This window comes from Gracilinanus agilis, chromosome 2 (assembly GCF_016433145.1).
Source record: "Gracilinanus agilis isolate LMUSP501 chromosome 2, AgileGrace, whole genome shotgun sequence".
NCBI classification, from domain to species: domain Eukaryota; kingdom Metazoa; phylum Chordata; class Mammalia; order Didelphimorphia; family Didelphidae; genus Gracilinanus; species Gracilinanus agilis.
This window is the reverse complement of record NC_058131.1, coordinates 317,758,992-317,775,301: the sequence shown is the minus strand read 5'-3', so window position 1 is coordinate 317,775,301 and position 16,310 is coordinate 317,758,992. Positions and strand designations below refer to the sequence as shown.

Sequence of the window (16,310 nt, the reverse complement as noted above, 5' to 3'; positions counted from 1 at the left end):
TTCCTTGGATACCTCACTTTGGCTTGTGGATAACCTCAGGCTCAAATTCTATGCCATTAGTAGGCCTTGCTGGCTGGAAAGGCTTCAAGGATTAGACTATCTGAGGGTTGTTTGAGGATCAAAGTGTGGAGAGCCATCAGAATTTGGCCACGAGATGATTTTCTTTCTTTGTTTTTCTTTTGTGTCAATAGCATCTCTTAAAACTATCTACTAAGATGTGGAGGAATTATAAGCAGTGTTGTTCTCACTGGCAAATTCATGAATCTTGCCATGATGAATTAGAGCTCCATGAACATTTAAAAATATAGCACATTCTGCAGACAAATTCATTGCATGATAGAATTAAAAGACTGGGAAAGTGGACCAGATTTAAAAATATGCAATTAAAAGTGAATGACTATAAAGGTCACTTAAATTTAAAAAAAAACATCATTTGAGCAGGTATAGAATGAGGAAAATAGTCAACAGTTCACTTGAAAAAGAATTATGGTTTTTAAGTGAGCATCTAGCTCAGTATAAGTCAAAGATGTGATGCAGTGCCCACAATAGTCAGGGTGATCATAGATTGTGCTCCTAGGAGCCTGGGGTTTAGAAAGTGACATGTTCTTCCATATAAGCTCTAGGGAGTTCCTCTCACCTACAATAATAAATACAAACTCTTTTTCTTGGCCTGTTCTAGTTTCCTGCAGATTACTCCCTTTTATGCCCTCATTCTATAGTCCTCATGTATGCTGGCCCTCTCATCTGTTCCTCACACATCACAGTTCATTTTGCCATTTTGTGCCTTAGTCCTCACTCTCCTTCAGGCCTGGAATTCATTCTTTTTTTCACTTTAACTTCCTGAAAATCCCAGGTTCCTTTAAAATTCTACTGAGGCACTGTCTTCTAAATGAGGCCTTTCCTGACCCACTCAGTTGCCAGCCTGTCTTCTGTAATTACACTGTAACACACACTCTCTCTGTCTCTGTCTCCATATCCCTCCCTCTCTCCCTCCCCACCTCCCTGTCTGCTTTCCCTCCTCCCTCTCCCCCTTCAATTTATGTTTGTAGTCCTAGTACATATGACAGTGCCTAGCACATAGTAGGGACTTATATATTATTAATTGGCTAAAAAAAAGAAGCTTTTCTTGAATGGTATTCTAGGCTCCACATTTTAGGAAGGGGAGAGAAAACTTAAACGTATACAAAAGAGTTTGGTAAATATGCTGAGAAGTCTGAAAACTGTCCCATATGGGGACTAGTTGAAGGAGCTAGGGATGTTCAACCTGGAGAAGAAAGGACTTAGCTAGTATTTAAAGATTTGGTTCACTTGAAGAAGGAAAAGTTTATGAATATAATAGCTATATTTATGGGTTTTTATGTGGAAGAAGGATTAAATTTGTTTTGCTTGATCAACTCATGGGGCATAAACAGGAACAATCATAAGAAGGCAGATTTTAGTTTAATGTAATGAAAACTTAACCTGAATTGGAGCTAGATATCCTTTAGTGTAATGGACTGCTATGGAAGAGAACAAATTCCATATTATTAGAAGTCTTTAAGCAAAGGCTAGCTAACCACCAGTGGTGGATGTCATAGAAAAGATTCCTACTTCAGGAAAGATGCACTTTACTCTAGGTCAGTTTTGAGCTTTCTTTCTAATCTGAAATTCTGTCACTTGGTTTTATTTAAGTGTTAATTTTTATAGAAACTCCTTTACAACAAAAGCAAGTCTATTTTGTTCTGGCAGTGGAAATTTTAATCTTCAGTTTTTCTTAAGAGTTACTGATGTGAAAATAGCACATTTGTAACTTTTAGTCTTCTATTGTATATTGTTGGTGCTGGTCTATTTAGGCTGACTTATTAGAATATGAATCTTCTTCTCTTTAGGTCTATCTTCGGGAAGCCCCGTGGCCATCTGCACAATCTGAAATACGCACAATAAGTGCTTACAAGACCCCCCGGGACAAAGTGCAGTGCATCTTGAGGATGTGCTCCACAATTATGAACCTGCTGAGTCTGGCGAATGAGGATTCAGTCCCTGGAGCAGATGATTTTGTTCCGGTTCTGGTGTTTGTTTTAATAAAGGTGAGCCAGTCCCTTGTATGCTTTTATAAATTTGTGGTATCATTGGTGAGATTAATGGTGCAAATCAAAGCCTCTCCATGCCTTTCTTTTCAATCTGATTTTTCTAAGTCCTCCTTAAGAAGCCGTCTAATGCCCTCTGGACCTTCTTCTAGTACTTTTAGTATCTTGAGGATACTTGTGCATTAAGCTGTCTGTTTTCTTTCACTCTCAATATAAGATTAGTGTACAGCCTTTTCTGGTCTGATGTAGACCATTCAATTTTCACTGTTAAATATAATATTAACCTAATGAGTATCTTAAGCAGCAGATTGGATAATGTGAAGGCTATAAATGAAGACAAAATCTGATTGATATTTACAAAGCACTGTCTGTATTATCTCATTGGATCATCATTTGATCTAAAGAATAACCCATGTTCCCAAGTTTCAACATCAAATTTACTTGTATAGAAATCTTGCTTGTTGTTCACTTGGGACTGTGTCCTAGAGGTCAAATTATTAAACAGAAGTTAGATCATAAGTTTTTTCAGAAAAAAGGTGAGAAATCTAGACTCCTGACTAAACATTCTTTTTCCCTAAAACAGTGACAGAATCTATGATCCAGAGATGTAATGCTATTTCTCTTATTGTTGTGGTTTGTTCATTTATATGTGTATTATTTTATGCTACTTACCACACATACTGAATTTATTAGGTTTCTCACCTGTTAGTAATTTTGGGAATGTATATAACTATGTGTTACTTTAAATACTAGGGCATAGATAATTGTAATGTTTGCTGTCCCTTTGATTTTTACCTTTTCACATTTCAGAGCATTTATGCACTTTTTTTTTAGAAAGGATCATTCAGTATATAGATTTCCCAAGCAATGACACTGGTCTATGCTATGGTCATGTTTTACAGACTGTATGGCTTAGACTTTGTTCTGCTTCCTTGACACTAAGCCCAGAATTGAAGACTCCTTTAAAGCAGTGATGGGCAAACTTTTTAAAGAGGAGGCCAAAGGAAAGGAAATGCTCATCTGACAGTCTGTTTCTAAGGCAACTCTTTTGAAGTTTCATTGTATTGTATCCTACTTCATTGTATTTGTCAGATTAGGAATAATGTCGCAGGGGCCGGATAGAACATTTCTGGGAGCCGCATCTAGCCCATCACTGCTTTGAAGGACCAAACTGGGCCAATTGATGTTCTGCATTTTTTAATCTATAAGGCAATTAGGATGAAAATTTTTATTTTGAAATAAAATTCTATCTTTAGTATCATTTGATGCACCTGGACCTTTTAGTGTTAATTTCCCTCTAGATTTACAACTATTAGCTTTTTATACCTTATTTATTAAAAGTGTTATAAGTAGTTATAAGTATTAAAAGTTATAAGTAGAACTTTATAGAAGTAATCAAATATTTCAATGATATCTTAGGACAACTTCTAAATAAATGTTTAAGACACAACTTAGTACCTTTGTCATTAACTCCTTAAAAAAAAAAGAATACAACTTGAATGCTTAGCTTAGAGTCAGAAGCCATCTTTTCTCAGCATCTTATCAAATTTTTGTTTAGCCTAACTAGTGCCCCATAGCTTCTGTGGTGCCTAGACCCCATCCATATTTTTTTGGAGGTGATGGACAGGACAAAAGGCAGGTTTTATTATTATTTTTTTATGAAGCTGAACTACATGGGTGGGAAGACTTGGAGGATGACTTATTCATTGGTCTGAACACAGAGAGGTGAGTTTAGTTTGTTGGGCTTCAGAAAGGAACTGCCAATAAGCTAAAATGAAGCCACCTAATTTTGGACTGGATAGAAAGAACCCAGAATTTTAGAGTTAAGAGGAACCTCAGAGGTCACTCATTTGGGACCATACTTGAACAATAATTCCACGTACAATGTCTCCTATGATGACCCAGCTTTTGCTTCAGGACTTCGAATGGGGGTGGAAATCCTCTTGAGGTAGCCCACTTATAGTTAATAATTAAGAAACTTTTCCTCCAGCTAAATTTTCCTTTTTGCAGTTTCTACTGATTGCCCCCAAAAAAGAAATCTCTTCCTTCTTTCAAATTAGAACCCTTTGTATACTTAAAAACACCTGTTCTCAAATTTTTTTCTTCTCTCAGCTCAATATTATAACTTCCTTCAACAGATTCTCTTGTGGTGTGATGATGATCACTATTGTGATTGCCTTCCTCATGAAACTGTAATTTACCAGTGTTCTTCCAAAAATAGCCCCAACCTTAATTCAGAACTTCTTATTTGACCTGGCTGGGGCAAAACTGTCATGCCCCTAGTCCTGGGCTGGTCACTGTGCCTCTTTTAATGAAAGTTAAGACCCTATTAGCTTTCTTGGATTTTTGGCCAGCCACTTTAGCTTGATAGCTCATAGAACTTGTATTCCATTAAAACTCGTATATTGTCTTTGAAAAATAAGTTTTCCTACCTTTTGTCTTTGAACCATAGTACTTTTTTTTTTTTAAATCCCTACCTTCCATCTTGGAGTCAATACTGTGTATTTGGCTCCAGGGCAGAAGTGGTAAGGATAGGCAATGGGGGGGGGGGGGGGGGGCGGCGGTCAAGTGACTTGCCCAGGGTCACACATCTGGGAAGTGTCTGAGGCCAGATTTGAACCTAGGACCTTCCGTTGCTAGGCCTGGCTCTCAAACCACTGAGCTACCCAGCTGCCCCCTGAACCATAGTACTTTTTAAGGAGGGCAAAGAGCAGAAGCCCCTCAGATTAACACTCCTGTACACCATCAAAATACCTAGCTAAAATGCTTAGAGGGACATCTGTGTGTATTACAACCTTCATGTCTTTTCTAGCAAATCTTCTCTCCAAGCTGCACCTCTCTCATTTTGTGCTTCTGAAATAGATTTTTTTAAACAATGTGTAAGAGTTTATATTAACAGAGAGACAAAAAATTATCGAATTTTTTAACAACAATAATAGCAATATAATAATTATTATAATGGCTAACTATATAGTGCTTATTGTGTGCCCAACACTGTGCTAAGTACTTTACAAGTGTTATCTCATTTGGTCTTCACAACAACCCTAGAAGGTAGGTGCTATTATTATATCCATTTTCCAGAAGAAGAAATTAAAGCAGTCAAAGGTTAAGTGACTTCTTATCACAGAATCACACAGCTAGCAAGTGTTTGAATCCAGATTTCATCTCAGGTTTTCTTCACTCTGGGCTTTGCATTCTTTCTACTGCACTAGGCTACCTGAATAGAAAGGAAAAAAAAAAAACATCCATTTGGAATCCTTCACTATACTTAAATCTTCCTCTCTCACAAAGAGGTTCTGGGGGAAAGTATGTTATAATCCTTGAAGTGCTAAAGAAATATGAATTTTATTTTTAGATTAATTTGTATTTCTTTTTCTCCAGGCAAACCCACCCTGTTTACTGTCTACTGTTCAGTACATCAGTAGCTTTTATGCTAGCTGTCTGTCTGGAGAAGAATCGTATTGGTGGATGCAGTTCACAGCAGCAGTTGAATTCATTAAAACCATTGATGACCGGAAGTGACCTACTCAGAAGCCTGCTAGGGCAGGCAGACTGTTTAGGGGAACAGAATCTCTCAAATAATATCCACCAGCTGCTTAGCAGGCTGAAGATTGTCCTTGTAGATTGTACAGAGTTCAGGCATTTTCAACCAGATCTTTACTAAAGAGATTAATAAGTTAACTAGCAGGTTTTCTTTTCTTTGTTTTTTTCCCCCATTCCCATTTCTGGGTTTCATATTTTATTCTCCCCATTCTAAGTAGAGGCTAGAGCTGCAACAAGGGACCACGTTTTTCAGGTATTTTGAAATATAAAAACCTCTTGGGAAAATTCCTAGGTCATCATTCATTGGATAGACATCTTCTTTTCTTAAAAAAAAAAAAAAAAAAAAAAAAAAAAGACCAGGCACCTCTTTTAAAGCTATCTAGTCTAGTATTGGTAAGAGAATACCTGCTGAACCTGAAGGTTTATAATAGTTGAAACATTAGTGGCATTACCTCTAAATCACTAATACCTAAATTGAGAAGCTGAGAAGGAAATGTAAATAGAATATATATTTATATTTGTTGTACCATGGACATCTTCAGACTCTTTCATAAACAAGGAACTTCTGTGTCTTGACAATAGGTTGTGCCATAACCCTGTTGTGATATGGTTTCCTCATAAGAACTTAAGCTGAGCTTAAAACAAAAAACCATAAATATTTATTAAAATACAATGCAGTTTATTGAACTTTCCAAGAGTTTGATGTGTGCAGTGCTACAGTTAATGGCAAGTGTAAATTTTTGGATCTTTCCCCATTGAGGTTTGTAAGCTGCACATAAAAGAGATGGACTGTGTCTAGAGATAAGCACTGACTATAGAAAGGAATAGTAAATATCAGATATCTTATTGTAATATTTTTCTTCTGAAATATTGTGTATACTGTACAAACCCCAGACAGAGCTCCTTATGAACCTTAAATTGTAATATATGTTTTGATTGATTATTCACATTGAATGCACACGCCAGGGGATTCAGTGAATGGCGTTTTTTTTACTAAGTGTTCTTTGTATTGTCTGCTCTAGTGGTGCAGGTTTTACTAGTCATAAACTATTTTAACAAATCACACTGTTCTTATAAAAATATATATATATATTTTATATACTTATATAAAATATATATATATATACACACACACATATATTCATAAATAGGCACCATGTCAGGGTATTTGGGCAGATTTCTGTTATTTTCTCCTTTCATCTAACAAAATATGAATTTCTTTTCATTTAGATAACTAAACTGACAGTTTGTCCTTGGTGCCTGAGAAATTGACCAAGCAGGCGCTTGATAGCATTAAGCACATGTCTTGTATATAAATGATCATTGGCTGGTTTTATTTTGTACTTCTGTTATTTCTCAATATAGATAATAATTGGTTCTTTTACATAATGGAGAGCTGAGTCAGCTTCTTAATGCTAGTAGTACCACTCCTCCCCCAAAGAATTTTTATTGCTGGCAGTTGGGTAAGGGTGTACTTAGCTTCTTGTGGGTAAGGAAAGACACAAACTCTTCTCTTTCTTTAGGACATACTGTTTAGCATATGTATAAAATACTGAGGGAAAATTAGAGTTTATTTTACCTCTCACTCTTTTCCATTCATTTACTTGAAAATATCAAGTTATCTAGAAGTAGTTGTAGGGTTAGGTGTTTGTTTTCATGAGTGAACACTTTGAGCTAATACTGCTGAACTTTCATCCTTCATTTAAGTTTTTTTTAAAAAAAAAAGCAAAATACAAACTTGTGTACAGTATACTGTTTCCTAGGCTGTGCCTATCACAGTTGCCTTTGTTGTTGTAGGTCAAAGTCTGTTGCGTATTCCATTACCAAAAAAAAAAGCAAAAACAAAAAACAAACAAAAACAAACAAAAACCCAAGCATTTGTATAAGATTTCTAAGATTCAACTGGTCAACTTCTTTCCATTGGTATTTAACAATTTGGAGTCTGTTGTAATGTGGTTTGATTTTGATAATTTAACAAGAGATATTTGTTTCCTTGTGCACTGACTACTCCCCCCGCCCCCCAGTGATGTTAAAATCTATTCTGTGTCATCAGTGTGAAAATTATAAGATTCAGAAATGAACTTACATAGAGTTATTGTTTTGGAGATGGGGTGGAGGGTGGGGTAAGGGTTTCTAGAACCCTGACTGAGAGCATAGCATTAAAGTGCTGGTAGTAATAGAATTCGCCTTATTTAGTGCTGCCTACCTGTAGTAATGCAAATACTTAAGCCCAGAGTAAGAATACCATAGAAGTTCCATTTCTGTGGCTATACATTCTTTTTTCACTTGTGATAGAGATGATGACTGTACTCTTAGGCCTGATCTGATAGTGGAGGCTTTGGGTTAATTTACATAGTAGAGCTGGTTCAAGAGACAGTTAGCATGTTCATTCTGAGAAACTTCAAAGACAGGAATTATTCTAGGATCCACAATGACCCAGTTATGTTCTATGTCAGGATTTGTCATTTTACTGATAGTTAAGCATGGGAGAGGGAGAGAGAGAGCGAGAGAGCGAGAGAGCGAGAGAGAGAGAGAGCGAGAGAGAGAGAGAGCGAGTGTGTGTGAGTGAGTGAGTGTGTGTGAGTGAGTGTGTGTGTGTGTGTGTGTGTGTGTGTGTGTGTGTGTGTGTGTGTGTGTGTGTGTGTTGAGGGGGAGAAGAAGTGTGGGTTTGGCTTTATTTTTTCAAAGTAATGGAATACTCTTTAGGGATTTGTACTGAGCTTTCTCCTAGTTATTTAAAATGGAGTCTTAGTATGAAAGCATAGAACCTCTTACTTTTCATGCTGAATGAGTTCACAGTGAGTGTTAAGTTGGGGAACTGGTTCAGCACATTGCAGTCTTACAGAATTAACTGGAGGCAACATGGAAGAGTAGAGAGCTTTTGGATTTGGAATTAGGAAACTGATATTTGAATCCTGACTCTTCTGTTTAGCAGCTCTGGGCCTTTGGGCAAGTTATTTTGCCCTAGGCTTTAGTTTCTTCATCTGTAAAATGAAGGGGTTGGGCAATGTGATTTCTAGGCCCCTTTTATAGGCCTAATATTTTTCCATTTAAAAGGAAAAGAAAATGAATTTTCTGTTTATTTGCTGCTTCTGAGAATTGAGAAGAAAACATAGTTAAGGATTTTGAATTTTCCCCAACCCCACTGTGGCAAAATGAATTTACTGCCTCTGATTTACATCAGAATTTCAACAAGAGCTGTTAGTCCATTTCCTAATTTTTTTTTCCTTAAGGAAAAAAAACACCACTCTGCTCATTGAAAGCCATTTATATATTGTTCCATAGTCATAGTTAAATAATTGGGCTTTCTAAGGAATCATCAGACTCATAGATGTCTTTTCCTGATGTAACTTTTAAATATTCTTCATATTATATATCTTATAGGAAGATGATTTTGTCTTGTTTTTCCTCTTTGGTTGCACAACAGAAACACAAACAAAAAATAAACCAAAAAGAAAAGAACTAACCCAAATAAGCTAGAACCCTTCCCCCGACAACAATAGCAAAGACTGTATTGCCACAAGGAGTCTGTAGTTACAGAAGCAGAACTTTTGGAGCTGTAAACTTATTAGAATGCCATTAGATTTTATTTTTCGAAATAAAGGTTAGTGAAATGTATAAGATGGTTGGTTTTCTTCCAAGGTGGGAGTAAAGGCAGAAGGAGAAAAGGTAGGGAATTTGTTTACCTGATTACTTGATAAATAATGGTAGTGGCTCTCATTAGGAATAAGATTTCTGTATAGTAGGATAGCTAGGTATGAAAAAGACTAGATCCTGAGGTGTTCTTTTAAAAAATAGGAATTCATTGTGTTTCTGTAGACCAAAATTACTAGGAGAACTAACTAATATGATGTGAAAGCCAGGGTTGGGGTTAGGGTCCTTCATGAACCACTGTGGGTACCCCAAGAGATCTTGGGTTACTTGCATTTGCTAAGGTTGACCTACAGCCATAAATGATTTAGTGGATGTTTTCTTAGTTGTGGATATTTGTATTGGCCAGTAAACCTAAGGAGTTGACCCAGAGAACTGACCAGTCAGCCCACAGAGTTGGCTCAGGGAGATGTCTTTGTTGGTCTTTTTTGTGTTCTCCTGTCCTAAGCTTGAGTGGATGACCTCCCAGTATGTTCTTCTCTGCCTGAGAGCTGTTGGGTTATCAGAGATTGACAGGAGTCCCTTTGTTATAGCTGTTCCTCTTGATATGTATGCAGTATAATTTTTAAAATGGTGTTTAAATGTCTTTTTCTTTCTACTCCTACCTTTTTTTTTTGAGAGATTATCTCTGTCTGCCCTATTTTTAGTTTCTTTTATTCAAGCAAGATTATTCTGAAGAATTCTGAATGTACCTGCCATAATTTAAAAAGAATGGAGTTTCAAAAACAATCTTTTTTGCAATTTTTTTTGGTTATTGTTTGTTTGTTTTTTAAAGATTAACAGTAGGCGCTGTTTGGAAAAATTTTGAATGCCAAAATGCTTGGGAGCTCTTTGCCAGACTAATGATAACTGAATATATTGTAGAATGTAAACAATACCAGAAATGGGTCCTCAGTCAAGAATAGCTTTGCTCTGTTTTAGAAAGCTGCATGTACATGAAGTCAAAGAAGAATTGTGTGGTCAAATGGAGACCAGTAGTGTGGCCAATGATGCGACGAGGACGTTCCTGGTAGCAGCAAAATAGGAAATCAAACTTAAGAAAGAGGGTATTTTGTATCTAGCTAACAACAGTCAGTATAGATGAGCCTATGTGGCTTTAGACTTCATCTCTGCTGAATTATTATGTGTTGTGTATCTATCGTGTGCTTCTCCTGTATTGAAAAGCTTTGTACTGCCTCTCCTCTTTGAAACTGGTAAAGCCTTTCTATAAGTCTAAATTAATGAGCTTGCACAATCTTGTATACCTACAGGAAACTCGTCTTGTCTCTAATGTGATTATTAATGTATTATATCATTCTGTAAAACTGATTAAAAAAGGAGAGCAGTTTAACTCCCTGGATTTTGTTTCCATCATCATATGTAATTTGTCTTACAAGCATTGTTGAAAATTCCTTTTGAGTTTTGTAAATATTACTGCTTTTCTTCATGAATCCACACTTGTCTTTTCCATAAGAACACTTGAAAAATGTAAAAATGTATCTGAAGAAGGAATTAGAGAGAGAGGCTATATGAGTGTCACGGGGGAAAAAAAGTATACTGACCCAAGTTCTAGTTCTCGTTTTACCTCTTAAGTTTGCCTTGTGGATAATAATAATTTTAGATCATATTTTTGTAGTGGTTTAAAGCTTATAGTGCACAAGTATTATAGTCCTATGGTCTCTGTTTTTTATAAATGAGGAAACTGAACAAGGCTCAGGGAGGGTTTAGTGATCTGTCCTGTATCATATGGCTAACAAGTAAATCAAACACAGATTTCTTCTGACTTCAATTCCAGTGTCTTTTTCCACTATATTCTTATCTGTGGGGAAGGTGGCCTAAATAATTAATGCCTAAGCAAGCTTCCTTCTACCTTTGATATTTTAGGGTTCTAGATCAGGGAGCTGCCAAGGAGAAAGATCTCTGCTCTAGACTTGCTGTTAGAAACCTGGATTCAAATTCCAATTCTGCTTCCTCTTTGCCTTTGGTCATTTTGTCTCTGGGCCTCAGTTTCCCTCCTCTGTAAAATGAGGGAGTTAGGGTATTAGACTATATGATTTACATTCCTACAAGCTTAAAATTGTATATTTTTATATATGTATAACATATTATGCAATAATATACATAATATAGAGTATAAAGATGGATGTTTCACTTTTAGCAAAGTTTCTTTCTGCCCCTTGTTATGGAAGGCCTGAACCAATTCATTTTGTTAAAAATGTTATGTCTTAGTTCTAATTATCAAGATAAAACACCATTAGAGTCAGTTTGATTTAATGGAAAGAGCATTGGCTTATAGTATTAATAGAACTAGGTTTTAAGTATTTAAGCACTGCTGCTTAAGTAGTTCTGTAACTCTGAATACATCACTTCACCATGAGCAGCTTCAGTTTCCTCATCTATGAAAAGGAGAGAATAATGTTTATACTACTCTCTCTTACAGGTTGTGGGGCTGAAAACAATGCTTTATAAGTGGGGATTATTATCATAATTGCAATTTCTGAATCCACAGTTGGTCTTTTCAGCCGAGAATAACTACTGAAGATGAGGAGTCCAGGAATGCTTCCTTTCAGACATAAACCTCTGTCTTTCAGAAAAGGCATAAAGGGATGAGGGAAGGGGAGGGCAAACTGAAATGGGGTCAGATTTTTAAAGCCATGCCTTCCCAGATTTTCCCTTTTATGGAATACACATAGTTTTAGGAGGGAACTATTAAAAATTAGTCAAGTGGGGCAGCTGGGTGGCTCAGTAGATAGAGAACCAGGCCTTGAGTCCAAAGATCCTGCATTTAGATCTGGTCTCAAACACTTCCTGGCTTATGACCCTGGGCAAGTCACAACCCCCATTGCCTAACCCTTACTGCTCTTCTGTCTTGGAACTATTAAACAGAAAAAAGTACAGTACTAATTCTAAGACAGAAGGTAAGGGTTTAAAGAAAAAGTTAAGCTCCAGTATTTTAATGGATCTGGGATCTCATTGGTATGAATAGTCTCTCTAGCAAGACATTGCAGTCCATCTGTACCTTCCCGTCTTATTCCTTCACAGAAAAATATCACAAAACACTAGAAGCCTTTCTTCAATCCTTGAAACATTTGGTTGTGTAGAAATGCAACACTGGTATTTCCTATAGCTTTATCCCTTACTCATACTATATGACTGTCCCTCTTTTTCTGGGCATGCACGTATACCTTTTATACCATTTTGTTCATACGAGTAATAGTGACTGCTGCTTGATTGAGACCCACAGTGTATCTTTCCATTTTCTTTTGGGTCATGTGTAATTTTGATTCTATATACCATTATAGGGGGAATGGTATTAGAGATGGACTTTCATGGAAGTAATAAATTTGAGGTCATTTTGAAAGCATCATTTAATTTCCCATTTAACCCACTCCCCTATTTAGTTCTTGACCAGCTCATTGTCTTTTTGCCGTGATCATTCCAGATATGTGAGATAAAGTCAGTGAGCTTCCCCATTCAGTTACATGCTATAACTTGGACAGTATATATTTTTGCCCATATGATTTTTCCTGTGTGGATTACTTAGGCCAAAGATCTCATTGAGAAAGCCCCTTCTAGCATTGCTCAGCTTGGTAACAAACAACGCATAGTTATCCACACCAGGAACGTCTGAAAGAAGTTTCACTTGATAAGGTTCCTTATTGTCTTTTAAATTTTAAGATTAATGCTATATCATCCTTGGATGTGGCAATGCTTTACATTCGAAACTTGGAAATTATGTGTTGGACTCTGCCAATTTATTATCTCTAGGTCTTCTATAGCTTTCTTGTCTGGGGCATTTAATGTTTTGACCACAGAATGAATTTAGTCGATTGATAACAATAATCATTGCGTTTGCTAAGACTAAAGTTTGCAAAGGACTTGTTTGCTTCTCACAACAATCCTGAAAATTAGATGTTATTGTTATCCCCATTTTATAGCTGAAGAAATGGAGACTCAGGGTTATTAAATGACTTGCCTAAGATCACACAGCTAATAAGTATCTGAGGCGGGATATAAACCTAGTTTTTCCTGACTCCAGCTGGCATTGTTGCCTCATGACATTTAGCCAGACCTCTCAGTATTTCTACAAGTAAAAATATTTGTGTTATTAAGGGAAACATATGACAACTCTTTTTGGATCCACTTTTTTAAAAAAAGGCTTAGAATCCCAGCTTATAAATTCAGGTAACCATTTGTGAAGCACTCACTTGTGCCAGGCCATGTGTTCAGATCTGGGATTCCAAAAACACAGAGCTTGCATTCAGTATGCTTATAACTCAGTGGGAAAGGAAAAGTATATAGCGATACAAAGGAGAGAAAGAGAAATGTTTGGACTTTTCTTTGCCAAATGCCGCAAGAAGTTTGGAGGAGGATAGATAAGCGGTGGTGGTGGGGTTTAGTTAAAATTTCATAGGAGAGGTGATGTGACATTTAAACAGGGCCTTGAAAGAAGGGAAGTGATTTTGATTTGGAAAGGGGGGTCAAGGAGGTCCACAGTGCATAGAAAACACACTGATCAGAGGAACAGAGCCTGGAGTCTGCATTAGAGATGTATTATGAGCCAAGCTTTGACCGGTCAGAGCCAGATAGTGGGGTGATTTGAATATGAAACTGCCTATTTCCTAGAACCATAAATGTTCTTGTAATGTCTTCATTCAACCCAGAATTGTTTTGGAAATTGGCCACAAAGGTGGAAAGTTCTTAAAATATGAGGTCCAAAAGATATCTTTAATTCTTTGCTGTGATGGAAATGAAAGCTGCTATCATTTCTAAGACTAAAGGAGAGTGCTTTTTGGAAATTATGAAACATGGAAACGTTCTTGAAAGAGTCAAATTTGACTTTGTTACAGGTAACATGAGAATTAGATGAATTCATTCTGCTTGAGCTCCAAATGTGGAGGGTAGCTGTTCAATTGAATATGTATTGAGGACTAACTGTATTGTGAGACCCTGTGAGTCTAACCAGGGTGTGCTGGTAAATGTTTGTCAACCAACTCTTCTGGGAGAAAATGTGCTGCAGATACTTTAAAGTTTAATCTGCATTATTTACAAGTTCTCTATTAAGTCTAGACAATTAGCCCTAAACTAAAAACTAGTCAACCTAGTTTTAGTCAAAACTAAATCACTTGATTTATAGTGGCTGCTGATTTCTGAGGTGGAAATGCTGAAATAGCAAGCCTCTTGTCTGGGAGTGGGGCCTGAACCCGAGTCTTCTGACTAGTGCCCTTTCTATTAAACTACGATGCAGGGGAAATCACATTATAGTAGCACTCACTCATTTAATATTTTACGGTATGCAAAGTGCTATTCTCACAAAAGTTCCATGAATTATAAGAGGTGTAAGCGTGATCCTCATCTTGCAGATGAAGAAACAGGGTGAAGTAACTTGCCCATGGGCATGTAGTTGTTGAGTTGATGGGGCCAGAACTCTGGCCTGTAGGCAATGGCCTAAGTGGTTTAGGTGGGACTCTTGTTAAAATCTTCTAATTCCAACTCCAGTGTTCAACCTACCAGTGAACCTAATGACAGCCTAAAAGTTACAGTGAATAGATCTGTTTCATTTGAGACTCATTGATAAAAGGCACTAGAGAGAAGGTCAGTTTAATTTCTGGGACCACTTCTTGGTGGCACAAGTGGATAGAGTCCTGGGTCTGGAGTTGGGAAGATCGAAGTAAAAGTCTGCCCTTACCCTTTTACTGTGTGACCTTGGGCAAGTCATTTAGTCCCTGTTTGCCCCAGTTTCCTCAACTGTCAAATTGGGATAATACTAGCACCTACTTCCCAGAGTGGTTGTAAGGAGCTGATTAAATAATATTTTTAAAGCACTTCAAACAGTACCTGGCAATAGTAGGCACTATAATCATGCTAGCTATCCATTTGAAGCAGGTATGAGGAGAGGTGTCCTGCCTTTATACTGTTGCTTTTGCTCTTCAAAAACTCACTCCCTCTTTTTCGCTGGTTAACTGATGTTCACAACTGCTGGACATGAACTATTCATTTACCAGTCAAGAGAAAAACAGACTCTGATGGGCCCCAACCTTGGCTGGCAAAGCTTTCAAGAACCCAGATTCGCTTAGAAGCCAAAACGAGGACTTGATGAATTGGCTCATAGATGTGTGTCTGCAGTAAAACATTCTACCTGGAGCTTCTACTACTTCCTTCTATCTCTTACTTGCTTCAGATAGCAAGGAGTGTGGGAGATGAGAAAACAACTTGAGAACCAAGTAGAAAGTTCAGAATAAAAATCTTAAACCACCCCAAATCTTCAAATGGGTTTAATCCTATTTCATGGAGTCTGTAAGGCCATTGAATTCTCCTGGCATCACAGTAATGCTAGAGAGGGGGACAACAGGAGAATATATAATTTTAGAGCAGCACCACTTTTGTAAGGAAACATTTGAACCCAGGATCGCTGCAGCAATGGGGGAGAACTAGAGTAGGACCTCAATTGTATAGTGATAGGCAAAGTGGTATTCGGGGTGAAAGCTCAGCATTCTATTTCTACAAAGACAAGGGTTGGGGACATTTCAAGGGATTTAGAGATAAAAGGGTCCCTAGAGAATACCTAGACCAACCCCCTCATTTTCTATCTGAGGAAACTTTGGCCCAGGTTAGCAAAAGTTCTCGTATCCCAGATCCATTGCCCTTGAGTTAGGAAACAAGGGCTCAAATCCCATGTAGGACACTAGCTGTGTGACCATGGTGTTTTACTTGACTTATCAGTCAATAAGTATTAAGCATTTCCTACGTGCTCCTATGTGCCAGACGCTGTCTTAAGTGCTACAAAGGAGGACAAAAGACAGTTCCTGTTTTCAAAGAGCTCATCGTCATGTGGGAAGTCACCTGACTAAAGGGTCCATGTGAAGTGTTAGAAAGGTAAAATTGATAGGACAGGTGAAAGAGAGTCAAAGATAGCAGCTTGCTTCCTCTCCCTGGTGCCTAGGAGGCTTCAGCAGTAATAGGGAAGTTAAGAAGAGGAGAATGAGGAAGGATGATGAATTTAGTGTCAGCTATTAAATTTAAGATGTCGACAGGACATCCAGTTTGAGATGTCCCATATGCATTTGGAAG

General features: G+C 37.3%; 1 protein-coding gene across 6 annotated transcripts in view; it reads left to right on the top strand.

Moving 5' to 3' along the window:
* Positions 1-8,129, top strand: part of GAPVD1 (GTPase activating protein and VPS9 domains 1) — a 62,062-nt gene extending 53,933 nt beyond the window's left edge. For all 6 annotated transcript variants that reach the window (XM_044664238.1, XM_044664235.1, XM_044664239.1 and 3 more), the window contains 2 exons: positions 1,869-2,066; positions 5,448-8,129. In XM_044664238.1, the coding sequence (XP_044520173.1) occupies positions 1,869-2,066; positions 5,448-5,588 (339 nt within the window). In that variant the 3' untranslated portion in view covers positions 5,589-8,129. The remainder of the gene's footprint in view (positions 1-1,868; positions 2,067-5,447) is intronic.
* The last annotated feature ends 8,181 nt before the right edge of the window (positions 8,130-16,310 follow it).